General features: G+C 39.5%; 1 protein-coding gene across 5 annotated transcripts in view; it reads right to left on the minus strand.

The window, feature by feature from the left end:
* klhl5 (kelch-like family member 5) overlaps positions 1–27,737 on the minus strand; it is a 145,782-nt gene that overhangs the window by 3,532 nt on the left and 114,513 nt on the right. For all 5 annotated transcript variants that reach the window (XM_043692954.1, XM_043692943.1, XM_043692923.1 and 2 more), the window contains 5 exons: positions 27,533–27,719; positions 25,197–25,421; positions 17,606–17,768; positions 13,623–13,835; positions 7,242–7,413 (listed from right to left, as the gene is read on the minus strand). In XM_043692954.1, the coding sequence (XP_043548889.1) occupies positions 7,242–7,413; positions 13,623–13,835; positions 17,606–17,768; positions 25,197–25,421; positions 27,533–27,719 (960 nt within the window). The remainder of the gene's footprint in view (positions 1–7,241; positions 7,414–13,622; positions 13,836–17,605; positions 17,769–25,196; positions 25,422–27,532; positions 27,720–27,737) is intronic.

Consider the following 27,737-nt stretch of genomic DNA (forward strand, 5'->3'; position numbering starts at 1 on the left):
CTCATGGAATATAGGGAGAACTAGCCATTTGGATACAGAACTGGCTCAAAGGTAGAAGACAAAGGGTGGTGGTGGAGGGTTATTTTTCAGACTGGAGGCCTGTGACCAGTGGAGTGCCACAAAGATCAGTGCTGGGTCCTCTACTTTGCGTCATTTATATAAATGATTTGGATGTGAGCATAAGAGGTATACTTAGTAAGTTTGCAGATGACACCAAAATTGGAGGTGTAGTGGACAGCGAAAAAGGTTACTTCAGATTACAACAGGATCTTGATCTGATGAGCCAATGGGCTGAGAAGTGGCAGATGGAGTTTATTTCAGATAAATGTGAGGAGCTGCATTTTGGGAAAGCAAATCTTAGCAAAACTTATACACTTAATGGTAAGGTCCTAGAGAGTTTTGCTGAACAAAGAGATCTTGGAGTTCATAGCTCCTTGAAAGTGGAGTCGCAGGTAGATAGGATAGTGAAGGCGGCGTTTGGTATGCTTTCCTTTATTGGTCACAGTATTGAGTACAGGAGTTGGGAGGTCATATTGCGGCTGTACAGGACATCAGTTAGACCACTGTTGGCATATTGCGTGCAATTCTGGTCTCTTTCCTATCGGAAAGATGTTGTGAAACTTGAAAGGGCTCAGAAAAGATTTACAAGGATGTTGCCAGGGTTGGAGGATTTGAGCTATAGGGAGAGGCTGAACAGGCTGGGGCTGTTTTCCCTGGAACGTCAGAGGCTGAGGGGTAACCTTATAGAGGTTTACAAAATTATGCATGGATAAGATAAATAGAAAAGTTTTTTCCCTGGGGTGGGGGAGTCCAGAACTAGAGGGCATAGGTTTAGGGTGAGGGGGGAAAGATATAAGAGAGACCTAAGGGGCAACGTTTTCACGCAGAGGATTATACGTGTATGGAATGAGCTGCCAGAGGAAGTGGTGGAAACTGGTACAACTGCAACATTTAAGAGGCATTTGGATGGGTATATGAATAGGAAGGGTTTGGAGTGATATGGGCCGGATTCTGGCAGGTGGAACTGGATTGGGTTGGGATATCGGGTCAGCATGGACGGGTTGGACCGAAGGGTCTGTTTCCATTCTGTATGTCTCTATGACTCAAACTCAAATATGAACACAAAGAAATAGTAAACATGTTACTTTTGTCTACTTTATGCAAAGTAATGCCATAAGAAATGGCTCAAAATGGAGATAATGGTCAGGATGAATGCGGAGAAATAAAAAGACTAGTGTTACTTAAACCATGATGATGTAAACAAGCAAACATTATTTACTAAGGATAGAAAACAATTCGGTATGAGCAGACGCCGGAATATACCTCAAAAAGGACTCTCAGCAACATAGCAGTCAGCAAAACAATTAAGTTAGGAATTGTTGCAAGTGGGATCCACAGATAAAGGTACTTCTTATTCTACTTTTAAATTTTCAACGGACGTGGTAAGGCAGGAAAAGACAAGACAGCACAGGTGGAGTGTCGAAAGCAAAGCATGTAGTAATTTGTGGGGAACATTGCAGTCCTGAACAATAAAATCTACATCAAATGTTTGACAGGATCCACTTAAACTAGACTAGGATCAGTCAAATCAAATAACTAAGGCAGTAAGGATTGTTTTAAACCAATAAAGTGCAATGGTGGAAAATAAAATCTATCAAGGTAAAATTCAAACAGCAAGGAAAGCATCCAGATTTTGGAGTAGTGCAATGTTATTGGAAGGATTCTACCATGCTCAGCAGTTTCATTGCTGACCAGGTCGCCTTGGTGAAGTCGATGAAAGTGACATACATGGGCATTTCTGTTCTCTGCATTTCTCCTGCAGTTGGCAAAGGGAGAAGATCATGGCAGTTTATGCAGGTGAATCAAGATGACCTGAGCAAAGACTTTGCCAACAATGTTGAGGAGAGAGATGCCACTGTAGGTGTTGCAGTTGCTTCACTTGCCCTTGTTCTTGTAGAGGGCAAAGATCTTGCCATCCCTCATGGCCTGTAGTACAGCTCTTTCTTGCCAGCACTGACAGAGGACTACGTGCAATAAGAGCAGTAAGCTATCTTGCAGCACTATCAGTCGGAAGAAGACGAGTGTCCTGGGACTGGACACAGAGGCACTGCCAATCATCACCATTGACGACTACAAACTTAACGTCATCCATTAGTTTATGTACCTTGGCTCTATCATCACTGACAACCTCTCCTTGGACACAGAGGTCAACAAGAGGGAATGCAGCCTCAAGTATGGACAAATCCCAAGCTGACAGTGGAGACAAAAATATCATTCGACAATGCTTGTGTCATAAGCACACTGCAGTATGGCAGTGAAACGTGGACTTCATATGCCAAACAGGAGAGAAGACTGAACACCTTCCACTTGAGGAGTATCCCCCGTATCCTGGGCATATCCTGGCAAGACAGAGTGTCAACACAGCGGTCCTATCTCGCACTGGCCTTCTCAGCATGTACACTCTGCTCAGGCAGCAGAGACTGCACTGGCTGGACCATATCCACCGCATGGAGGAGGACAGGTACATTCCAAAGGATATCCTTTTATGCAGAGTCTCCATTCGCGAAGAGACCACTGGGCAATCCCAGCTGCGCTACAAGGATATCTGCATGAGGGACATGAAGGCGCTTGATATCATTACAGAGTCCTGGGAAATGCTTGCAGCTGACCACATGAGATGGAGAAGCACCCTGAACCAACACATCAAAAGGGAAAAGAAGCAAATGAGTGCTGCAGCAGACAAGGGGCACAAAGGAAGGAGTGCAGCAACTCTCACAGATCAACGACCACATACAGGTGTGACCTCTGCGACTAGGACTGTCACTCCAGCGCTGGTCTCTTCAGTCACAAGCGACATTGCTTCAGGGAAGCAGAAAGCCAGAACAATGAGGATGCAACCCATGGTCAGCCATGAATGAAAGGGGCCTCACTCACGTGTATAGTGTTCCTGGTAAAATTATACAGTGCAGATCAGGAAGAGGCTGGGAATTATTTTTTTAAAAACTCATTTCTCGATCCACTGCAGTCCTAGGGAATACAAGGATACTCCTGTAACTGTGAGCAAATGGGTTCTAGGATTTGACCAAGAGACAAATGAAGGACTGGTGATATAGCTTCAAGTAAGTATGGTGTGGGGCTTTCAGTGGAAATTCAAGCATCTGCTGCCTTTGTCCTTAAATTTTACAGACTGCAGGTTTGGAAGCTGCTGTTGAAGGAGCCTTGCTGCAGGGTATTTTGTAGATAGTGTACACTGTTGCCAAAGTGCATCCTTTGACAGGAGCAAACATTGAAGGTGATGAATGGGTGTCAGTGAAGCAGGCTTCTTTATCCTAGATGTGTCAAGCTTGAGTGTTGGTGGAGTTGTGCTCATCACATTCCTGACTTATTACTTATAGATTTCAGATAGGCTTTGGGGAGACAGGAAGGAATTTACTTGCCATAAAAATCCTAAACTCTGACTTGCTTTAGAAGCTATAATTTTTATATGCTTGGTCCAGTTTGGTTTCTGGTCAATGCAACAAAGATATTGGGCACGCCTTATTAATGACTAGTTTTTAGAATACAAAATTGGAAAACAAAGATCAAAAATTAATGGCACCATCTTGGAACGTGCAAAATATTTCCAACAAGTTAGATGAATTAATAGCACAGATATAAATTATTCAGTTTGATCCAATAGTTTTTAATGAATGTGGCTACATTGTGATCCAAGTAGGGAACTAAAGCATACTTAATTTCTTGAATAGATAAGCAAAGTGCAGAAGGAGGATGGTTCTGTGATAGTAATGTATTCAATGAAGATAGTAGACAGAAAGGGTGTCAGAAAATCAAGTCGAACTAAGACATATTTAAGCAGAGGATGTATTGTTGAAGTTATTTCTAGGCTTCCCAACTGTAACTATAGTGAAAGGCAGAGTATAATCAGGAGATGTGATGTCTGAGGAGGGTATTTAATCTTAATATTGTTAGGAATACTGAGCTTTGCAAAACAAATTTGTTTTAAAATGTATCTTTAACTCTAATATTAAAGAAAAGGAGGATTCTGGAAAAAACACCGCAGATCATAGAAATGCCCATTTAATCCACTGTGATAAGGAGAGAAGCTCAAATAGGAACATTTAATGAGGAGTGACAGAATTTTTTGAAATTTTTATAGGACAGTTGTGGCTGAAATGCAGAGTTGAAGAAGTCAGAGCTGTGGAAAATCTGTAAAGGTAAAATTCAAAGAGCAAGGAAAACATCCAGGGAGTTATGTTTTGTGTTAACAGACAAGCTTCTAGGAGTTCAGTTTATGTCCAAAAAAAAGGGAACAGAACAGGTGGGGCACTTGGAAACTTTGAAGAACAGGGATTTGTTGAGGTATGCCTTGCTAGTCAGACTAGGTGTTTCAAGCTGTCATGGTGAAGAAAAGAAAATCTCTGATAGAGAGCTGTAAGTATTTTGGAATTGTTCCTTTAATGCTATTTATCTGTCAGTACATTAAAAGAGTTTTGTAAGGTATACCTTGCTTGCATTTGTTAATGTAACAGCGTCTTATCTTTCATTTGATGTATTAGTTACTTGCCAATTAAATTTGGATTTACATTGATTTTAATTTACTAAAGTAAAAGTCTTAAAAAGTAAAACCTTGTCTTTCGGTTTTTATCCATTGGTGACTGGGAACTTCATAGCCTGCATATCCCTGACACTATGGGCAATTCAGCATGGCCAATCCACCTAACTTGCACATCTTTGAACAGTGGAAGGAAACTGGAGCACTTGCGGGAAACCCATGCAGACACAGGGAGAATGTGCAAACTCCACACAGACAGTCACCTGAGGTGGATTCAAACCCGGGTGAGCCACCTTTCCTGCCATAAAACTAAAGTGGAGAATGTGGTGCTGGCCACTGATTTAGAGATCATTATTTAGGAGTGCAGGTTGGATGTCAATAGTTGTCCTTGTCTAAGCCTTGTCACTAAAGTGGAGGAGATATCTTTAGAAATTAATAATTTTCTCGATCTTAGTTTTTGACACTAAGATCCTCAATTTTATGTTTAGTTCTCAATTTTGCAGTAGCAGATATAGGAGTGTCATTGTCTAGTACATATAGAAGAATGTATCTGTAAAATCAAAAAGGGCATCACTAACTAGAGAAGATTATAGAATTTAAAGACTGTTACAGCAGGATACAAGCAAATGGGCCAATCACATAGATTAATATTTGAGACAGTTAGTCTCGCATGGATATTAAAATATACCTGGGGCGACAGATAGCACTTCTACAGACAGAGGTTCATTGCTTTGATGTTTTGGATGGTTTAACATCATTCTTTCACAGAAAGATAAGCACAAGGATGAAGTTCTCAAAACATTGCTAACTAAAATAGTTAGGCCACATTTGGAATATTGCATGCAGTTCTCGTCTCCACACTACTGGAAGGACGTGGATACTTTGGAGAGGTTGCAGAAAAGGTTTTCCAGATGTTGCTTGGCCTTAAGGGTTTTAGTTATGAGGAGAGGTTGGATAAACTTGGATTGTTTTCACTAGAACGCTGGAGACTGAGGCTACCTGATAGAGGTATACAAAATTATGAGAGACATAGATAGGGTGGATAGACAGAGGCTTTTCACCAGCATGGAAAGGTCAGCTACAAGAGGGCAAAGGTTCAAGGTGAAAGGGGGAAAGTTTAAGGAAGAAGTGTAGAGAGAAGTTTTCACACAGAGGGTGGTGGGTGCCTGGAATGCACTGCCAGTGGAGCTGGTGGAAGCAGGCACGTTAACAATGTTGATAGACACATAAACCGGAGGCGAAAAGAGGGATAGAAACTACGTACGGGCAATAAGCATGGGTCTAAGTATGGACTAGGTATTGGCGCAGGCTCGATGGGCCAAAGGGCCAGTTCCTCTGCTGTATTGTATTACAAGCAGAAAACATATTTAAAGAGCCGATTTGAACATTTACAATCAGCTGAAGGTAAATGGTTAGTTGTGAAATAACTAAACTTTTCTTCTAACCAGTTTACAAGTTTGTCAATTAACCTCACTAGGTAAACCATGGCTATCCAGCTGGTTTATTTGCATGTTTCTTCCAGTACTTTATGGTCTGCAAACTAAACCAGTTAGAGAGTTCAATCTTTTATCTCTGTCTTCACAGACTGTATTCTTGTCTTGCTGATGAATTCCACAGGCCCTCCACTCTCTGGCTGAAGAAATGTCTCCGCATTTCTGTTCTGAATTGACCCCCTCTAATTTTTCTGTTGCTTTTGTATTGTAATATGTATGCCTGCTTCACTTACCCTTTTGTATGTTATACCCTGGGATGTTTAATCCCTCTCCAGATTTTCCTGTAAACATCTCATTAGTCCCTCCCAACACACAATTAACTCCAGCTTCCTTGTTTTATTACAGTGCCACACAGACATTTTAATAGAATTTTTTCTCACTGTAACACTATTCATTCCCTTCCCACCAATGTGATTCTGTACTCTATGCTTTCGTATTCAAACCTGCCCTGTTCTGTCTAGATTCAGGTTGCTTAAGTTTATTGTAGATCTGTTTCCATATTTTAGTAGTTTCAAGATTTTGCCACCTCCCTATTCACTATTTTCCTCGGACACTAATCCCATTTGGTTCAGGTGTAGCCGATCCATTTGATTCAGCTCATTTCTGTCCCAGTACTGGTGTCAGTGCCCAATGAAAAGGAACCATTGTTTTTTGTAAAACCGGCCTTTAGCCATCTGTCAATCCCTCTGGCAAATTGCAGATGGCTTGGGGAATCATCTAGACATTACCCTCAAGGTCTACTTTTTAACTTGGAGCGTAATACCGGATACATCTCCAGCTTGACTACCTCTGTTTCTATCAATACTATTTCTGCTAATATGGACCATGACAACTGAACTTAGGTTTTGCCTTCCTTTCCAGCAACCATCAGATAGCCTAGAAGTGGGTAGGTGATACCTGTATCAACATTCTGAATTAGGGAGACTTTATATTGTGAGAATTCATTATAAAAACATTTTTAGACACGTTCCATGACAAGTGCAGTGTGAGTTGGCATAAGTTGTTTTTACAGGCAGTATTTGTATTTATCTACATTATAATAAGGAACATCTAGTTTTAATAGATATAATTACAAGTAATAAGATATTTTGGTCAGGGTTTTACATCTTTTATAAATAGAAGTTTAGCATGTCACAACAACAAAAAGTTTCAAACTTTCAAAAAAAAAGTGCAAGTTGCTGCATTGTTACTCTTACCTGCATCCACTCGTTAGTTTGTGGATCATAGGCCTCCACAGAGTTCAGATATGACTGTCCATCATATCCTCCAACTGCATACAGCCTATCACCAAGTAAACAAACACCTACTGCATCTTTGCTGATACTCATTGGTGCTACTGCTGTCCAAGTATCGGTTTTTGGATCATATCTGCAAACAAGCATAGCCGTTTTTTTTTTGATCAGGTCAAATATTTAACAATTTTAGGATAATGATACTAGTAAATTAATCCAGCAGCAAGAGATTTAAAATAATAATTGTTTTGGAATTACTGCAACATCAACTTCTCAATTTCCATTTAAACTTAGAAGTTTGGAAAAGATACCAACAGCTGATCATGCCTTAAATTATGAGAAAATAGTATTTTGTTTTACATTACATAATTGATTTTCTTCAAAAAAAATACAGCTCATAACATTCATTGTTCGGAGTCAGCTCTCTCTCTCTGTAAGGTACAGTAATAAGCATTTTCCTACCAGCAAGTGCAAGTTGACTGATATGACAAAATCTTAGTTGATTTTACAATGAGAAGGTGATACACTAACATTAATTCAAAATGTTCTATTACACTATTTGTCCATGAAATCCAAAGAAGAACAAAACACTCCTTTGAAAGGACTTGCCAAATCTCGAATTCTAATCATTAGAAAGACAAGAACAGCAGACGCATAGGAACACCACCACTTGCAAGTTCTCCTTCAAGACACATGCCACCCTACATTCGAACTATACTGCTGTTCCATCACTGTCATGGGGTCAAAATCCTGGAACTCCCTTCGTAATAGCACTAGCGCATCTACCCTTGAGTTGTAGTGGTTTAAGGAAGAAGTGGATGAAATTTCCAGCACCAGACAAAATATACCTCAGGCTGTTGAAAGAAATCAGGGAGAAAACGGTGGATGGTCTGACCATTACTTCCCTATTCCTCTCTGGATGCAGAGGTGGATTTAAGGATTGGAGTACTGCTAATGTTTACTTTTGCGAGGCTTTGAACAAAGTTCCACATTGAAGATCGGTTACTCAAACAAAGCCCATGGAATTCAGGGAAATGGAGCAAGCTGGGTCCAGAATTGACTCAGTGGCAGGAAACAAAAGTAATTGTTGACTGGAAGGCAGTTTCCAGTGGTATTCAAGACAGCTCTGTACTAGGTCCTCTATTTCTGGAGGTACTTACTAATGATTTGGTTGTAAATGTAGGGGGCATAATCAAGATGATTGCAGATAACACAAAAATTGATCGTGGTCAATTGAGCTGTGGACTACAGAAGGGTATCAATGTGTTGATCAGCTAGGCAGTTATGAGGAATGGAATTTCACCTAGAAATTAATGAGGTTATGGTTTTGAGAAGGGCAAACACAGCAAAGGAATACATAATTAATACAAGAACATACAGAAGTCTAGAAGTAGTGAGGGACCTTGGAGTGAATGTCCACGGATCCCTGAAGATAGCAGGACAGGTTGATAAGATGATTAAAAAAGGCACAGGGAATCCTTTTCTTTATTAGTTGACATACAGAATATAAGAATAAGAAGTTATGGTAGAACTGTATGAATCATTAGCTTGGCCACAACTTGAGTAGCGTGTGCAGTTGTCGTCACAAAGGAAATTACCCAGGCTGTTGCCAGGACTGGAAAGTTGGATGGACTGATATTGCTTTCTTTGGAACAGCGGCCAAGATTTGACTGGTAGGTCTAATATACGAGGAACAGCTGAGGATCCTGGGATTGTACTCATTGGAGTTTAGAAGATTAAGGGGAGATCTAATAAAAACTTACAAGATAATACATGGCTTGGAAAGGGTGGACGCTAAGAAATTGTTTCTGTTAAGCGAGGAGACTAGGATCTGTGGGCACAGCCTTAAAATTAGAGGGGGTCAATTCAGAACAGAAATGCGGAGACATTTCTTCAGCCAGAGAGTGGTGGGCCTGTGGAATTCATTGCCGCGGAGTGCAGTGGAGGCCGGGACGCTAAATGTCTTCAAGGCAGAGAATGATAAATTCTTGATGTCACAAGGAATTAAGGGCTACGGGGAGAATGCGGCTAAGTGGAGTTGAAATGCCCAGCCATGATTAAATGGCGGAGTGGACTTGATGGGCCGAATGGCCTTACTTCCACTCCTATGTCTTATGGTCTTATGACTGAGATGTACAAAGTTGTGACGATGGGAAGGACATTTACCTTAACAGAGATCACTGATGAGCAGGTCTAGATTTAAAGTGACTGATAGAAAGATTGGAGGGGAGATGGGGGACTTACTTCTCATCCAGAGAATGAAAGGGGTCTGGAACAGACTTCCAAAAAGTTCAGTAGTGGCAGAACCTCTTGTCTCTTTTAAAAGGTATTTGGATATGCTCCCTGTGTGCTGTAAGCTGCAGGGCAATGATGCAAAAGCTAGAAAGCGGGATTAGGCTGCATGGCTTGTTTTTCGATCAGCAGAGACATAGGGAAATTGGCCCTTTCTCATGCAATAAACTTTCTAAGATTTTCTGTATTTCAAAAGTGGTTCACTATCACCTTCTTAAAGAAAATTAGGGATAGGAAATAAATGCTGGCTCAGCCAATGACACCCAATTTCATAAACAAAAAATCCACAAAATCTTATGAAAAATAATAAAAACACAAGAATTTCCACTGAAACCACAATTATTTTATTGATTTTGAACAAGATGAGGGAACAATCAGGGTGAGGTACATTATTAGAGTGAAAATCAAAACAAAGTTAGTTCTTCCCTTACTAAATACAAAATGACCTACTTTTGTAATGAGGGACATCATATTCTCTGGCCAAGTGTGGATTCAGCCTACTATTATAAAAATCTTACACCATGGGCGGCATGGTGGCACAGTGGTTAGCATTGTTACCTCACAGTGCCAGAGACCCGGGTTCAATTCCTGCCTCAGGCGACTCTGGATTTTTGCACATTCTCTCAGTGTCTGCGTGGGGTTCCTCCGGGTGATCCGGTTTCCTCCCACAATCCAAAAATGTGCAGGTTAGGTGAATTGGCCATGCGAAATTGTCCGTAGTGTTAGGTGAAAGGGTAAATGTCGGAGAATGGGTCTGGGTGGGTTGCGCTTCAGCGGGTCGGTGTGGACTTGTTGGGCCGAAGGGCCTGTTTTCACGCTGTAATTAATCTAATCTAATCTAAGAAAATTCTTCAGCCCATCATGGCTTTACCTTTGTGAAAGAGCTAATCATCTAGATCGGATTAGAGTGGTGCTGGAAAAGCACAGCAGGTCAGGCAGCATCCGAGGAGCAGGAAAATCGACGTTTCGGGCATCTATACCACTTTCTCCCCACCCCACCCCTCTCTCATTTATCTCTCCACTCTGCAGGCACCCTGCCTCTATTCCTGATGAAGGGCTTTTTCCCAAAACGTCGATTTTCCTGCTCCTTGGATGCTGCCTGACCTGCTGTGCTTTTACAGCACCACACTAATCTAGACTCTGGTTTCCAGCATCTGCAGTCCTTGTTTTTACCTAATCATCTAGACCTCACCAGCTGTCTCATCCAGTAGAAATTCACATGTTCTGACTGCTAGGCCCATACCATTATTAATAGGCTGCATCAATATATTCCCATTAGGATTACATTTAATTGGAGACTGGCTTAAAATTTCAACTAATTCTGTATGTTTGAAGTTTAAAAAATTCTGAAATATGCAGCATTACTTTGACTTTGTGATTATAAGGTCAATTTTCTAGGACTACTTGGAGCATGGAATCTCATTTTCGCAGGAAAGGTTAGAGGCCATCATATCAATTTAGAGCACTCTTGATTTCCTAGTCATGCTTTTTAATGGTTACAAAATTTAAAATGCTGCAAATCAGACATGCTAAGCTTTGCACCTGATTCTCTTATCCACACTCCTTTTAAGTGCACAGCACAAGGACTAAAGTCTACATAATCTTAAATCTGAGAAATAATTTCTGGTAAAAAAGAAACGATCTATTAAAAAATGAAAAGTACTTTTAGGCTTGAATTGTGCTATCTCTGCAAACCCATCCCTACCACACAGCTGTTGTTGTACACCTGCTGTTTTCTCCCAATGTTCATATATATAGATTAATTTCTATTGTTATCTACATCATAACACAATGTTGAGTAAAGAATCAGTCCATAGTAGCACTTTTAAGACATGCAAATAATTAATCCACATGTTTTCTCCTGGACCAGACTACAAATCACAACTTTAAAACCCTTACCTCCAAACACATATATGCAGATTATTATATACGCAAATTTAGTTAGGACATTCATTGAAAGCTTATATTTTTGAAAATTATTTTCAATCAAATAATATCCCAAAAATAATAGCTATGGCATATAGTTGAACATTTAACAAGAATATGTTTATTTGACATGCCAATTATTTGTGTTTACTTACTATTTGTGTTTGCAGGCAAACAAAGTTTGGTTCTACATTCAGCAAGTTAAAAAAAAAACCTGAATTTTGTTTTTTCCAATCAGATCCTCGTACTTAGTTGGTAGTTAAACTTGGAGCTTTTCAACTAGTTTATTCGTTTTAGTAGATTTAATGTAAATTAAGGGTGCTACATATCCTCACTAAATATGCAGATCAATGCACTGCATTAAAACCCAAGAGTAGAAATTCTATTAGCTTAACCAGCAATAGCACTAATACTACATGCAGAATAGTGTGGTTCCAGCAATAATATATGGAATCAATTAATTTAAAAGAAAAATCAATTCTAATGGTGCAAAATCATTATTGAAATGTGTATAAAACATGGATGGTTTCACGGATGCCTGTTTGTAAGTCAAGAAAAAATAATCTTTATGGTATGATAACATGGAGACTGCAGATGCTGGCGATCAAAGTCAAGAGTGTGGAGTTGGAAAAGTACAGCAGGTCAGGCGGCATCCGTGGAGCAAGAGAATCAATGATGCGGGCATAGCCCCTTATCAGGAATTCATCAGCCTTCATTAGCCCTTTCTGAGTATGCAGCACTAGAATTGATTTTTCTTTTAAATTAATTGATTCCATATATTATACCACCACACTCTTAGTACAATAACATGCCTTAGGTTAAAACAAACATAGCATTGTATTCATCATGGGTAAACTATGCACTGATTTATCCCTTGGTAGTTGGCCTGACTCACAAAGTCAAAGTAAGTGTATAGTGGAACAGTTCAAATTTCTAAAATTAATTTCAAATTTCCATCTTTCTCTGCCACCAGCGGTTTTCTGGTAACCAATGAGGGGACGTGACGGCCTAGTGATATTAACACTGGACTGTTTAATCCAGAGACCCAAATAATGTTCTGGGCACCTGGGTTTCAATACCAATATGGCAGATGGTGGAATTTGAATTCAATAAAAAAACTGGGATTAAGAGCCTAATGATGACCATGAATCCATTGCTGATTGTTGGAAAAACCCATCTGGTTCAGTAACATCCATTAGGGAAGGAAACTGCCATCCTTACCTGGTCTAGCCTGCATGTGACTCCAGACCCACAGCAATGTGGTTCTACAGACTCCTGGGCAATTAGAAAAGGGCAATAAGTGTTCATTTTCTTGCGAGGTTCAGCCTAATTAATGATCACTTCTGCTTAATAACTTTTCATTTACAAATTATTAATTTGATTTTTTTCCTAACTGATTTTATCCTAATCATATTTTCATATATATCTTACCACCCCGGAGTTCATTTTTAAGGTCTTGTTACATTGTACTTATTTGTGAGGGAGGGCTTATTTTTTTCCAAAATTCATTCATGGGATGTGGGTGTCAATGGCTGGGCCAGCATTTATTGCCAATCTCTAATTATCTAGAGGGCAGTTAAGAGTCAACCACATTGTTGTGGGTCTGGAGTCACATGTAGGCCAGACCAAGTAACGATGGCAGTTTCCTTTCCTAAAGGACATTAGTGAACCAGATGGGTTCTTCCTGACAATTGGCAATGGATTCATGGTCATCATTTGACTCTTAATTCCAGATTATTGTTGAATTCAAATTCCATCATCTGCCATGGTGGAGATTCAAATCCAGACCATCAGAACATTACTTGGATATTTGGATTAATAGTCTAGTGATAATACAACTAGGTCATGGCCTATCTATATATCCTCAGAATTTAAAATTTGTCAATTTAAAAGCACATTTATTCTTTAATCAGGTTCCCTTCCACTATCATACAACACAATCTTGACTCTAGGAACAGAAGAAGCCCAAGATTATCCATATAGCTATAAGTTGCTTGCCATATATTGAGTTTTCTCAAAAAAAAAAGGAATTGCAAATTTGCAAAGGTTTAGGGATTTCTGCATATGGTTTAATATGTGATCACTACATATTTCTTGTAGGCCATGGCTGAGAAATACTTTATTTACCTTTCCACACAGTCAGATAGTCTTGACGTGAGGTTAGACGCTGGTGCATCATGCCCTCCAATGGCATACAAGAAACCATTCCAGGTGGCAACCCCCACACCTCCCCGTCTTTTAGACATCAACGCACAGAGGGTCCATTTGTTGGTGTGGGGATCAAAGCATTCAACAGACTTAAGGCATGAACTTCCATCACGACCTCCAACAGCATACAGTCTAAATAAAACAAAATGATATGTAACATCCCCGGAAATGAAAGCATCATATGCTTTTGCTTAATGGTTACAGATTGATTTTACAAAAGCACCTTCTGAGCATAGAGCTTTTCCCATCAGGATTGTATACTAGAAATCTGGGTGCATGGTCTTGATAATTTTAATGCCCAGGGAAAGCATCCAGAATGCAACTTTGTAAAATTAACAATTATATTTTATTGCTTGTTACATTACAAAAATGCAATCATAAACTCAGAGGAGTGTTATTACATATCTAACATTTTCTAACAGCATTATCTGTGCATACTGATTCAATATTTCACTTAGTTGTTTTAGGTAAATTAAAATGCTGAAACTGTCATACAATCATATTGAAATGTTTGAAATTTCTATTGTTACACAATGTAGTGAATTAAAAATATGATTGGCGCTGTGAGGCTAACCCATGTGACAGCATAATGTTATATTTTATTGAGCGGTGTCCCCAAGGATCTCAATTATTTACATTAATTTTTAACAACTTGAATAATGGCATAGAACGTCATATATCCAAACTTGCTGATGACACCAAGTTAGGTGATATTCTAGTCAGTGCAGATGATATCATAAAATTACCAACGGATATTGATTGACTAAGTGAATGAGCAAAACTGTGGCAGACAGATCTCTACGTAGGCAAGAGTAAGGTTATCCATTTTGGACCAAAAATGGGTGGATGAGAGTTCTTTCTGGGTGGTCTGAAATTAAATGCAGTGGATGTCCAAAGGGGCATAAGGTTCAGGTGTGTAGATCTTTAAAATGTGATGAACCGATGCAGAAAATAATCAAGAAAGCTAAAGGAATGCTGGTCTTCATATTTAGAGAATTGGAGTACAAGAAAGTAGAAGTTCTGGTACAGCTATACAAAACCTTGGTTAGACCCCACTTGAAGCAGCATGAATAAATCTGGGCACCACACTTAGGAGGGATATATCAGCCTAAAGGGAGTACAAAATAAATTTGCAAAATAATAACTGGACCTCAGGGGTTAAATTATGAGAGATCATATGAATCAGGCCTGTTTTCTCTAGAATTTAGACAGATAAGGGGTGATCAGATTGAAGTCTTCAAGATATTAACAGGAAAAGACAGGGTAGACAAAGATGTCTTATTTCTACTGGTTGGAGATTCTAGAACTAAGGAGCATAGTATGAGAATTAGGGCCAGATCATTCAGGAGAGATGTTAGGAAGCAATTCTACACACAGAGGATTGTAGAGATTTAGAACTCTCTTGCACAAATGGGCAGTTGATGCTAGATCAGTTGTTAATTTTAAATCTCAGATAGATAAATATTTATTAAGCAAAAGTATTAAGGAATACTAAGGAAAAGTATTAAAGGTCAAAAGCAGGCTTATGGTGTTAGGCCACAGATAGTTATGATCTCAATAAATGATGAAACAGGTTTGAAGGGCTGAATGGCCTACTCCTATACCTGTGTTGAGTTGGCTTTTTTGGATGTTAAGAGTTTGGAATAGGAAAAAGAATAAAGTCTGCTTTTATAGAATAGTTTTTACAATTATATTTTTACATATACAAGTGCTTATTCAATATAGTCACTGTGTTAAAGTGGGGAATATGGCACAGAAATTATCAGAGCACCCCTACTTAACTTTTGCAGAGAAAAGGAAAAGTTGGTACTACAGGATATTATGAGCATGCGGACTGGAGAATGAAATTAAAAGTATTCAGTCACTAAATCATATTGAGATAAAAAGAGCCGCAACGTAACTGGTCAAAAATTACTTTGAAAAAAGTTTTTGCTTTGACAAAACTTTTTCCAGACAGAAAGAATTAGCTGCCAACAATGAAAAGTTAGTAACTTGCATGTAAAAACACAAAGTGGAAATGCAGGCAGGCAGTGGAATGACACAGCATTCAAACCTGCATTTGCTGCAAGAACCAGGGCTTGTCCAGGTTAAAGCCTCAAATAACTCCATTATTTTTACCAGGATGTTGCCTGGTATGGTAGGAAGATCGTATGAGGAAAGGCTGAGGCACTTGGGGTTGTTTTCATTGGAGAAAAGAAGGTTTGGGGTGACTTGATAGAGGTGTACAAGATGATTAGGGGTTTAGATAGGGTTGACCGTGAGAACCTTTTTCCACGTATGGAGTCAGCTATTACAAGGGGGCATAGCTTTAAATTAAGGGGTGGTAGGTATAGGACAGATGTTAGGGGTAGGTTCTTTACTCAGCGAGTCGTGAGTTCATGGAATGCCCTGCCAGTAGCAGTGGTGGACTCTCCCTCTTTATGGGCATTTAAGCGGGCATTGGATAGGCATATGGAGGACAGTGGGCTAGTGTAGGTTAGGTGGGCTTGGATTGGCGCAACATCGAGGGCCAAAGGGCCTGTACTGCACTGTATTCTTCTATGTTCTATTTTACCTCATAATTAGCCATAATGAAGGACACCAAACAAAATGATATAATGTACAACTGAAAGCCCCATCTTCAATTGATTTCACAAAAATATTCAAACACAATCTTGTTCACTTATTGATTTCAACCTTAGTTTTCAAGTTAAGGATACTACAAATGTCATTGAACAAATTCTTTGTGATGACTTTGGGCACCAGTGTCATGCTATACATTTGGAAAGGCATGAATGCTGGACACATTGAACATTCCATCAGAAATATTAGTACCTTTCTTAAGGCTCAAAAATATATTCTCAGAGGTTTTCAGCCCAACAAATATCCTACGAACAGGAAAAGATTACTACCAAGAACAACAGAAGTCAGCAAATTCAACGTAGAAGCACAACTCAGAATCTGGAGTCTAGCTGACTTTATGCAATAGCTGGGAATGAACTGAATACTTTACAGTTGAAGGCAATGACGATGGCATGTACCAATGTAGTATTCTTGCTGCTGGAACTAAAGCTCAGACTCAGACATTTACAACACAGGAGAAGGCCATTTGGCCCACCGTGTTTCCGATCGTCAAAGATCTGACTACACTAATCACATTTTTCCAGTTTTTGAGGCAATGCAAGTGAATATCTAAATAATGCTTAAATATTATGGGAGGTTCTGACTGAAGATCCCTTTCAGACAGCGAGTTTTAGACTTCCACTACCCTCTGGTTGAAAACATTTCTTCTCAACTCTTCTCTTAGACTTTTACCTTAAATCTATGTCCCTAGGGACCCAGCTGTGCCCTACTGATCCAAAGTAGACTCCTGTAATGGTTTGTATACTCATTGCTGTCAAGTTTGCAAATATGGTCTGGTGCCTGCAGCTTATCTAAGATTAGTAAATGAGCCTAATGTATCAAATTCCCAAGAATTTTGCACCTTTAGGAGTACTGTACACACTTATGTGCTATAATTAGCTTGTCCCAAATTTCCAGATTGAACTGTTTCAGAACTGACATAGACTGAGAGAATGTGAAGGTGGAACCACCACTTCTGAAAATGACAAAAGGTTATTTTTCAACAGAGGTTATAATTGCGAATTTTTTTTGCAAAGCAAGTTAAGTAGCAAAATAAATCTCAAGAGGCAAACTACAAAAGTAAATCTAGTGAACAAACAAACTGAGTTACACAATTTGAGTAGGTGATTTCTCAAGAGTAATAATGAACATTTATTTTAAATTGAGCAGATTGTGGATTGGTATTTCACAAAACTCTAGGTGACTAGCCCTGAAAAATGATCATTCATCTTACTTAGATTTTCACAATTTCACAATTGCACAGTGAAGAAGAATAAATTACAACAACTATTTCTTCTTACTTTCCATTAAGTACTGCTACACCAACTGTACTTCGTGGCACTGACATACTGGCAACAAAGTTCCACTGTCGAGCCTGGGGGTCCCATCGTTCAACCGTATTTAGATAGCTCCAACCATCATGTCCACCTACAGCATACATAGGACCCTCCAGTACCTCCACACCTATAAACAAGCAGAAGATTTTCATCAGCTGTAGAACTGAAAGTTACAAAATAAATTGGACAACCTCGATTACCCGAACGTCAAAAATCCAAACTTCAGATTATCCGAACAAGATCTCAAGGTCCTGATGCGTGGGTAAACTGTGTTATCCAAACATTCGATTATCTGGATAGGATAGTACACTCTCCCTTATGTTTCCTAATTAAGGCCCCCAGCCCCACCATCTCACCTCTGCTTGATGTTTCCTACTATCCCTGTTCCTGTCTGCCCTTGCCTCCTAGCCCCAGAGAGAACCTGCATTTACTTTAAAGTCCAGGATCCAACACAATAAATTTCTTTCTGGGACTGCTGCAATTCCAACTGTGGCCTTTGTCCCTACTGGCGCTACTGAGACTAAAGAGGGAACATAGAATTTAGGTGAAGGAGTAGGCCATTTAGCCCTTTGAGCCTGCTCCATCATCGAACAAGATCATGATGGATCTGATGTGGTCTCAACATCACTTTCCTGTCCACTATGCCCTATTATCCTTGATTCCCTTGTCAATTAAAAATCTATCCAACTCTGCCCTGAATAAATTTAATGACCCATCTCCACAATAGGAAAGAAGGTTCCTCATGCTCACCACCCTTAAAGAAGACCTCCTGTTCTTTAGCTGTGTCTCCTAGTTTAGGTTTCTTGCACAAGAAACATATCCCTCGTATCCACTTTATTCACTCCCCTCAGAATCTTACATGTTTCCATGATATCACCTCTCATTCTTCCAAACTCCAATGTGTATGGGCCCAACCTGTTCAACTTTCTTCATTAAGTAAACCCTACAACCCAAGAATAAACCCTGAACCTGCCCTGAACAGCTTCTATGAGAATTATATCTGTTTTCCAAAACCGTACACGATAGTCCAGATGTGCTTTCACCAACCTCATTGAGAGGTGGAGTAAAACTTCTTGAATGCTATATTCTATTTCCACTGCAATAAGTGCTAAATTCCATTTGCCTTCTGTGATAACTCCTTCAAGACCCATGGGAAATCACTAATTAATCTCCTTGTGGAGCTTGTTGATTATGAGTTTCCTTGGTAACAGGCAATGGCCTGCTCAAGTGGATCTCATCATCTGAGCCCTTCATAAAGCAGACCCAAACTTCCCCCTCCAACTCCAATTTAGAGTCATAGAGATGTACAGCATGGAAACAGAACCTTCGGTCCAACCCGAAACCTTCCTATTCATATACCCATCCAAATGCCTCTTAAATGTTGCAATTGCACCACATCCTCTGGCAGCTCATTCCATACATGTACCACCCTCTGCATGAAAAAGTTGCCCCGTAGGTCTCTTTCATATCTTTCCCCTCTCACCCTAAACCTATGCCCTCTAGTTCTGGACTCCCCGACCCAAGGGAAAAGACTTTACCTATTTACCCTATCCATGCCCCTCAATTTTGTAAACCTGTAAGGTCACCCCTCAGCCTCCGGCACTCCAGGGAAAACAGCCCCAGCCTGTTCAGCCTCTCCGTGTAGCTCAGATCCTCCAACCCTGGCAACATCCTTGTAAATCTTTTCTGAACCCTTTCAAGTTTCACAACATCTTTCCGATAGGAAGGAGACGAGAATTGCATGCAATATTCCAACAGTGGCCTAACCAATGTCCTGTACAGATTTAGTCCGTTTCCACATTCCTTAACCCCTCTCACTTTTTATGGTTTGCATTGCCCATAATAGGCTTTACCTGTAAACTTCTAATTGGCTGCATGGGTGATTACTGGTGGTGGGTAATAGCAAAAGGAAAAGGTCATGGTGATTTGAAGGTGGGAAAATCATTTGGTTGTGTGTGATAATACTTTGAAATTTGGGAGGAAAAAAAAGACCCTAAAGAGCTCTTGTGGTACAGTGGCAAAGTCCCTACCTCTGAGCCAAGAAGTCTGGGTTCAAGTCACACCTATTCCAAATGGGTATAATAACATCCATGAACAGGCAAATTTGAAAAAAAAAATGAAGCAGTCCAAAGGGATACTACCATTGTGCCACAAGACTCCAACTTCTGGACCAGGAAGCCCAGGTTCAAATCCCATCCTGTTCCATAGGTGTGTGATAGCATCTCCGAATAGATTGCTTAGAAAACATCTATTAGGCAGACCAACAGAGGGATTCTTGTGGCATAATGGTAGTGTCTCTATCTCTGTGTTAGAAGGCCTGGTTCAAGTCCCAATTGCTCCAGAGATGTGTAATAATATCTATGAATAGGTGGATTAGAAAATATCAATAAAGCAGACCCCGAGGAGAAGGAGAAAAAAATAAAGCTGACCAATTGGTTCGGCCGCTTTTGGAAAACTGCATGCAACCATCTGGTATCCTTCCTATCGGAAGGGTGTTGTGAAACTTGAAATGTTTCAGAAAAGATTGACAAGGATATTCCAGGGTTGGAGGATTTGAGCTGTAGGGAGGCTGAATAGGCTGGGGCTGTTTTCCCTGGAGTGTTGGAGGCTGAGGGGTGACCTTATAGAAGTTTATAAAAATCATGAGGGGCATGGATAGGGTGAATAGATAAGATCTTTTTCCCTGGAATGGAGTCGTCGAGAACTAGAGGGCATAGGTTTTCAATGGGAGGGGAAAGATATAAAAGGCACCTAAGGGGCAACTTTTTCACACAGAGAGTGGTGCATGTATGGAAGGAACTGTCAGAGGAAGTGGTGGAGGCTAGTACAATTATAGCATTTAAAATGCATCTGGACGGGTATATGAATAGGAAGTGTTTAGAGGGATACGGGCCAAGTGCTGGCAAATGAAACTAGATTAAGTTATGATATCTGGTCGGCATGGATGTGTCCATACTGTGCATCTCTATGACTATAATAGGAAAAAGGAAAAAAAAAGGACCCATGTCACAGTAATGGTGATTGGGAAAAAAAACAGTTCACTTGCGTGTAAGAATACCTCTGAATATAAGAAAAAGAAAAGAAAAGGAGAAGCAGACCCATACAGTGCTTTAATTCCACTCCACCTCCATTTTGATTTAAATCCTTCCAGTCCTATCTACCCCTCTCTCACTTTTGATGTTTACATTGTCCTTAATTGGCTGCACAGGTGATTTACTGATGGTAGTGGACAGTTAAAAACAAAAAAAACACTGAGTTGCAGGTGAGAATGCCATTCGATTGGTGTGTGATAACATTACTGGATATATAAAGAAATGAGAAAAAAGACCCACGTCATGGTGATGGGGGAAATAAAACTATTCCCTTCTGGATACAAGGGAAAAAAACATAAAGCAAACCCATACAATGCTTTATTTCCCCCTCCAACTCCATTTTAGTTTAGCTCGTTCCTGCTTTTCCAACTGTTCCCTCACTTTGGATGATTTGCATTGCCCATAATGAGCTGCGCATGTAAATATCTAATTGAGTACACAGATGATTTACTGGCGGTGGTTAATAGTTAAAAACAAAAAGATTTTGTGGTGGGAAAAAAAAAATTCACTTGTGTGAGATAGCATTGTGTATATATAAAATAATAAAGCAGATCCAGAGTGACAATGGGGCCAAGTTAAGGTGATGGGGTTGCTAATCTATGCTGTTCTGCATGTGAAGGGATTCTGAGATCCACCAGCTCCAGAGCATTTCTTTGGACAGATTTATTAAACAAAAAGCAGAATCAGTGGCCAAGTTGGTTATTAATAGATCCAGGGGGTCATTTCTGTTTACGGTCTGTCCCTCTTCAACAGACATGTTCGAGCCTGGATATTACTGGAGAGGGAACACAGTGTCCATGAATGCTCGATGTCTTTGGAGAGAGGTGGGCACTACAGGCAACAGAATGCTTTATTTGCCCATCCAATGCTTGATTTACCTCCCTCTCCCCTGCCTCTGTTGGCCTGCATTGCCCTTCATGGGCTTTGCATGTAAATTCTAATTCACTACAAGGCTGATCTACTGCTGGGCAGTTAATAGTTAAAAATAAGACTCACGGTGATGAGAAAAAAGTTCATGTGTGTGATAGCACTTCTGGATATAGAAAAAAAAAGCAGATCCAGGTGCAGGTTCTTGTGGTGCAGTGATAGTGTCTCTATATTTGGACCAGGAGGTCTGAGCTCAAATCCCACCTGCTCCAGAGAGGTGTAATAACATTTCTGAACAGATTGATTAGAACAATCTACAAAAAATAAAGTAGGTTCAGAGATGGGTCTGCAGAATTCTCAGTCTCGTGCTGTGACTAGTCTATGTATGCCATGTGTAGTGGCTCTATTTTGGTGTTCAACAATATATTGTGTTCCTTTCCAGTGAACGCCCTGAGTTATTACAGCTTCCTAACACATGCCAGCATGTTAACGTCTTGTGATTCATTTTCTCTGACTCCCAGGTCCCTATGGATCACCAGGGGAGTGAGGGAGGGGGTGAGTGAGGGAGGGGTTGAGGAATGGGGTGAGGGAGGGTGGGAGTCGACCAGTTAAAATTGGGTGCGGAGAGCAGCTGTATAGGATACAGAGTTTGCAAAGGGGGAAGAGCTGGAAAGTGGGGAGAAGGACTGTAAACTTGGGGAAGGGGTCAGAGAAGGGGCTGAAAATGATGGTAGAACTGTAAAGTGGGGAAAGATACACAGAGAGGAGTAAGGGCTGCCAAGAGCGGCTAAAAAGTTTCAAACGAGATTAAGAAGTTGTTTGGGGGTGGGGGGGTGGTGAGGCTGCGAAGAGAGGAGAGTAGTTGCAAAGGGCTGAAGGAAGAAGAGGGGATGCAAAAATGGGAGGAGTGAAGATAGGTTGCAAAAGGAGAGGGAGAGAGAAGCTGCAAAGGGCCAATCCTCAGGTTCCTGGGAAACATGAAATCTTGCTGGGATTAATGTAATGAACTTGTTGCAAATGAATGTTGAGTCCCTTTATTAGGGCTGTAGTAGTTCGACAGTTATTATATGGAAGGATATTGTAGTGGATAATACTATAGTGAATGTTTTAGATTAGATTAGATTCCCTTCAGCATGGAAACAGGCCCTTCGGCCCAACAAGTCCACATCGACTCTCTGAAGAGTGACCCACCCAGACCCATTTCCCTCTAACGAATGCAGCTAATGCTATGGGCAATTTAGCACAGCCAATTCACCTGACCTGCACATCTTTGGACTGTGGGAGGAAACCGGAGCACCCGGAGGAAACCCACGCAGACACGGGGAGAATGTCTGTGTGGAGTTTGCACAGTCACCCAAGGCTGGAATCGAACTGTGAGGCAGAAGTGCTACCCACTGAGCCACCGTGCCGCCCCCATTTAAATTTCATAACTTAATACTGAACAGTCTTAATTCATTAAGATGTTCATTTATGTGCTCTTATTTCCCAAAGTATCTCGCATACATTGAGTTACTTGAAGTACATTGACTATATTAGAGACAAACGTGCAACTGTGTAGCTGTGACCTTACCAGTCCGAGGAAAGCTGGTTTAGGGTAGTGGTTTTTATGTGTACAGTGTCAGTTATTTTTTGAAAGTAGCATTTGTTCTTGATTTTTCCAGTTATCTTTAAATATTACCATATTTAGGAAATTAATTTTTCCTTGTGTGCTGTGGCTTAACATCTAATGGAGTAGCGATGATCATTAAAGATACTGATGAACTCTACTTTTGCTTCTATGTGAATCCAATTATGCCATAATTATGCAAATATACAGAAAATAATGTTACCACGTGAGCCCATCATTTAATAAAAGTGTTAGCAAGAATGAAAAGCTCCCCCCAGAAAAATCTTGAGTTGTCCTCAAAACCAAACATTTTGATTCTTGTTTCCAACCTGAAAATAACTCATTCATTTCCCTCTCTGCAAGCTCAACAGTCCTTTATTTTTCCTTTATCCCTTACACCATGCGCTCTCAACTTGTGTAGTAACTGTTGCTGTGTCCCCTTAACAAAGGACAGGTGTCAAACAAAAAGATATCAGGACAGCTGGCCAAAATCTGGTCAAAGAAATAGGTTGTAAGGAGCATCTTAATTACATTCCATTATTTAGCAGGAGGAACAAACATTTCACCTCTGCTTTATTACGAGCTATAATGTTATCCTCTGTTGTAACCTCAGACACAAAGCACAATGTAAAGGCCCAAATTTTGTCAGTATATGGAAGTTTTTAACATTGTTCAGGTGGTGCTTTCTTTAACAAAAAATCAAACTTTTCCTTAAAGAGTCCATTTTTGACATAAAGGACAAACTCTTGTTCCAATGTAAATGTAAACATCTATTTCTCACTACCAATATTCCACTTTTCTGCACAATATCGTTGTTAAAAGAGAGCACATATATACTTGAGCTTAAATTTTGAATCAATAGCTACTCTATTAAATTTATGCTTTTTGCACTGAAACGAGATTTGAACATAAATATATAAAATACTTATTTTTAATAAATCTGAACGTGGGATTTTCTACTGTGCATCTTTTAACTTTACAGCTAGTTCTTTCTATAAAGCAATGGTTGTGTTCTTGTGCAACCCTATATTATAGAAAAATTGTGCTTTAGAAACAGTGCTTAAAGTATTGGTGATATAATCATGTTACAGCCAACACATGTTTTAAACGTTCACACTTTTAGAAACAGTGTCCCTAATTCGTCAATTGCATTACAGCAAATCGCATTAATGAAATGCGTGTTAAGCAGAATGACCTGTATTTTGGAAAAATGTGCAATGGAACCTTGCTGAAAATCTTCACATTACATATGCAAAACCGATTTTCAAATTGCTTTGCAATCTGTATTGGACATTCAGTAGGTATAACGCTAACAACTGTGTCACACAGGGCTTCATTTTTAACAAATGTTATGAGTTACATACAACTGTGCAGCTGGTACCTACATTTTTTTTTGTTAATTTTACAACATCAACAACATTTAGAGCACACGTACTTTTCAATATTAATTGGCTGACTGCAGGCTGAGCAGGTCTCTGAAGTCAGAAGACACACACATACATCACCGGAGAATCAAGCAGTTACTGCTTGGTAGTTAAGCCACAATGAGAAAATAAATCTAACATTGGCAATAATTTAAGAACAATAATTGTGACTGTTTAATACATTCTGTATTGTGCTTATGAATATAAAACAGTCTAATTATTTCAATTTTTGAAATTAGCAACCAGTGCAAAGTATTGTTACATCTAAACTCTAGTGTTAACAGATAGCTGTTTGACAGTTTCATTTAAATGATTTTCTGTTACTATATGCCTTTCATTGTCTCTGTATTGTTCTTCAATTGAACTGTAGTTGCTGCATTAATAGTACTCTATTTCAGTCAATTTGAACTGTACTTCACATCACGATTAGTTCTCCCTCTTGCTAAAATCAATTACTTGACCGGGAGGATAAAGTAGTTGAAATAAAACAAAGTTGTCCAAATTGGTTGGAAAACTCCTGATTGCTTTTAAGTCCTTTCCAGTGTTCTATGACTTGTGTGACTTACCAAGGCCATGTCTATGTGTAGACATAGGAGGCATTACGCTCCAGGTTTTATTCCTTGGATTGTAGCACTCTACTGTATTTAATGTCTTCAATCCATCTCTACCACCCACAACATAAAGTTTGTCATCTAGCACTGCCACACCAAACTGTAGTCGTCTTCCATTCATATTTGCTACATGTGTCCATGTATTGGAACGTAGATCATATTTTTCAATGCTTGTGGCACCTGTAAAACAACAAATTGAACACATCAAAATCAATACACAAAAAATTGAAAACCGAGAAAGACAAAGAATTAATGTTGTGTGTCTGGTATGATTCTTCTTCACAACTGGTCAATTCTGAAGGGTCAAGCTAGATTCAAAATATCAACTCTGTTTCTCTCTCTACAGGTGTCGCAGACTTGATGAGTTTCTTCAGCATTCTCGGTGGTGTTTCAGTGTTCTATATGTACATTTCCTACATGGTTTAATGTAATATACCTCTTTTCCAAATTGAAAAGATAACCTTTGCAGGTCCTTTTTCAGAACTCAGATCTGTGAAGCTTGTAATCAGTAACAGAGGTCTACAGCACGGCAAAAACCTGTCAGCTCATCAAATCAGCGCAGGTAAACACAACCAACTAGCCATTCTAATCCCATTTCCAGAACTTGGCTATAGCCATTTTTGTCTTGGCATCGCAAGTGTAAATGTAAATACTTTTTAGATGTGATGAGTATTCCTGCCACTACAATGCTTACAGGCAGTGAGTTACAGATACCCATCATGATGAAAATATTTTCTTCCCATCCCTCTAAGCCTCCTGCCTCTTACTTTAAATCTTGTGGCGTCTTTCTGCGCATTGAGAAATTAAATATTTCTTCTAGTTTTAACAAACAGAAGTGGATAAATATATTGTTTAACCACAAGTCTTTGCAGTTTAACTAATATCACCAAACTGTTTACATCAAATTTCATTATTTTATTACAGTATTACAGTATTTTATTTGCTATGCTGATGGTTTTTGGTAGAAAATAGACATAAATCCAACAAAAGTGCTACAAGTTGGCTACTTTCAGTGACGTTTTGTTCATTTTGAAGTATTAGCTCAGTACCTGCTGAAATTGCTACCCACTATTAGGATACATCTTATCACAGATTGATAAAGTAGTGCAAACTGCTTTGTTGCTAAATGGCACTACTGTTTTCTCCTACAGTAAATCTTGCATTCTTCAAAAATGGGACATTGAAGAATAGAACTAGCTTCTCATTTCTGGCATCAACTGCAGGCAATGAGCAGTTCCAGGTCAAATATAGTACATTTTAACTGTACATCAAAAAATCCTTTAAACAGCCCAAATCAAAGATATACCATTGTTCAAGGTTTTGCAGTTGCTAAATTGAGACTTCTGTTTGATTACTGTACAGCTCCATTCCTATGTTTTGATAGACCAAAGGTGTAGGAGCAGAAGTAGCCATTTGGTCCATTGCGTTTGCTCCACCATTCAATGAGATCATGGCTGATCTGATAACCCTTAATTCCACTTTCATGTCTTTGCCCTGTAATGCTTGATTTCCTTACTGCTTAAAAATCTGTCCATTTCAGCCTTGAATATACTTAATGAACCAGACTTGACAGATCTCTGCAGTAAAGAATTCCACTGATTCACTTTCCTTTGAGAGATACAAATTTGTTCTCTTCTCAGTAGTAAATGGGTTGTCCCTTACTTTGAGGAATATGCCCTCTGGTCTAAGACCCTCCAGCAGGAAAAAAAAACCTCTCTGCACTTACCCTGTTAAGCCCCTTAAGAACCTAAAATGTTTTAATAAAGTCACCTGTCATTTTCTAATGTCCAATTAATACACGCCCAACATTCTCAACTTCTCATTAGAAAATCCTTCTAAACCTGGAACCATTCTTGTGAACCTTCTCTGGACTTCCTTCAATGCCAGTATGTCTTTCCTTAATAAGGGGCCAAACCTATTCACAGCATTCAAGCTGTGGTCTGACTAGTGCCTTGTATAATAGATTTAGCAAGACCTCCCACCTTTTTTATTTCAGTTACTTAGAAATAAAGGCCAATATTCCATTTACCTTCCCTATTACCCGCTGAACCAGAGTGCATATGTTTTTCTTTTGTGATTTGTGTACTGAGTGGGTTCAGCTCACACTAAAGTAATATTTATGGCTCAATACTTAGGTACAGTAAATTTTTGAGGGATAAGGTGATTGGTAGCATATGGTGCTGTAATCAGCAGCACTTTTTTCAGATGCATCACAATATTGGACAGGATATTGAACATCAAGATAGAATTGTAACTCTTATATAAACTCAAGTTTATTTAATACTCAATACCTTTTGTTGCATCCATTCCTCCTACTGCAAACAGCACACCTACTGTAGACTTCCTAGGTTTAGTCCGAGGACTCTGCAGCATGTTTCGTCGCTCTGGTAGCAGGTGATATTTCATTGCTTCCATGATAAGTTTTTGGCATTCAATATCATCTCTAAATAGCATATTGTTCTCCATATCTGCAAGAAACTACCAAGACCAATTCAA

The sequence above is a fragment of the Chiloscyllium plagiosum genome, chromosome 1 (assembly GCF_004010195.1).
Source record: "Chiloscyllium plagiosum isolate BGI_BamShark_2017 chromosome 1, ASM401019v2, whole genome shotgun sequence".
Lineage (NCBI taxonomy): Eukaryota > Metazoa > Chordata > Chondrichthyes > Orectolobiformes > Hemiscylliidae > Chiloscyllium > Chiloscyllium plagiosum.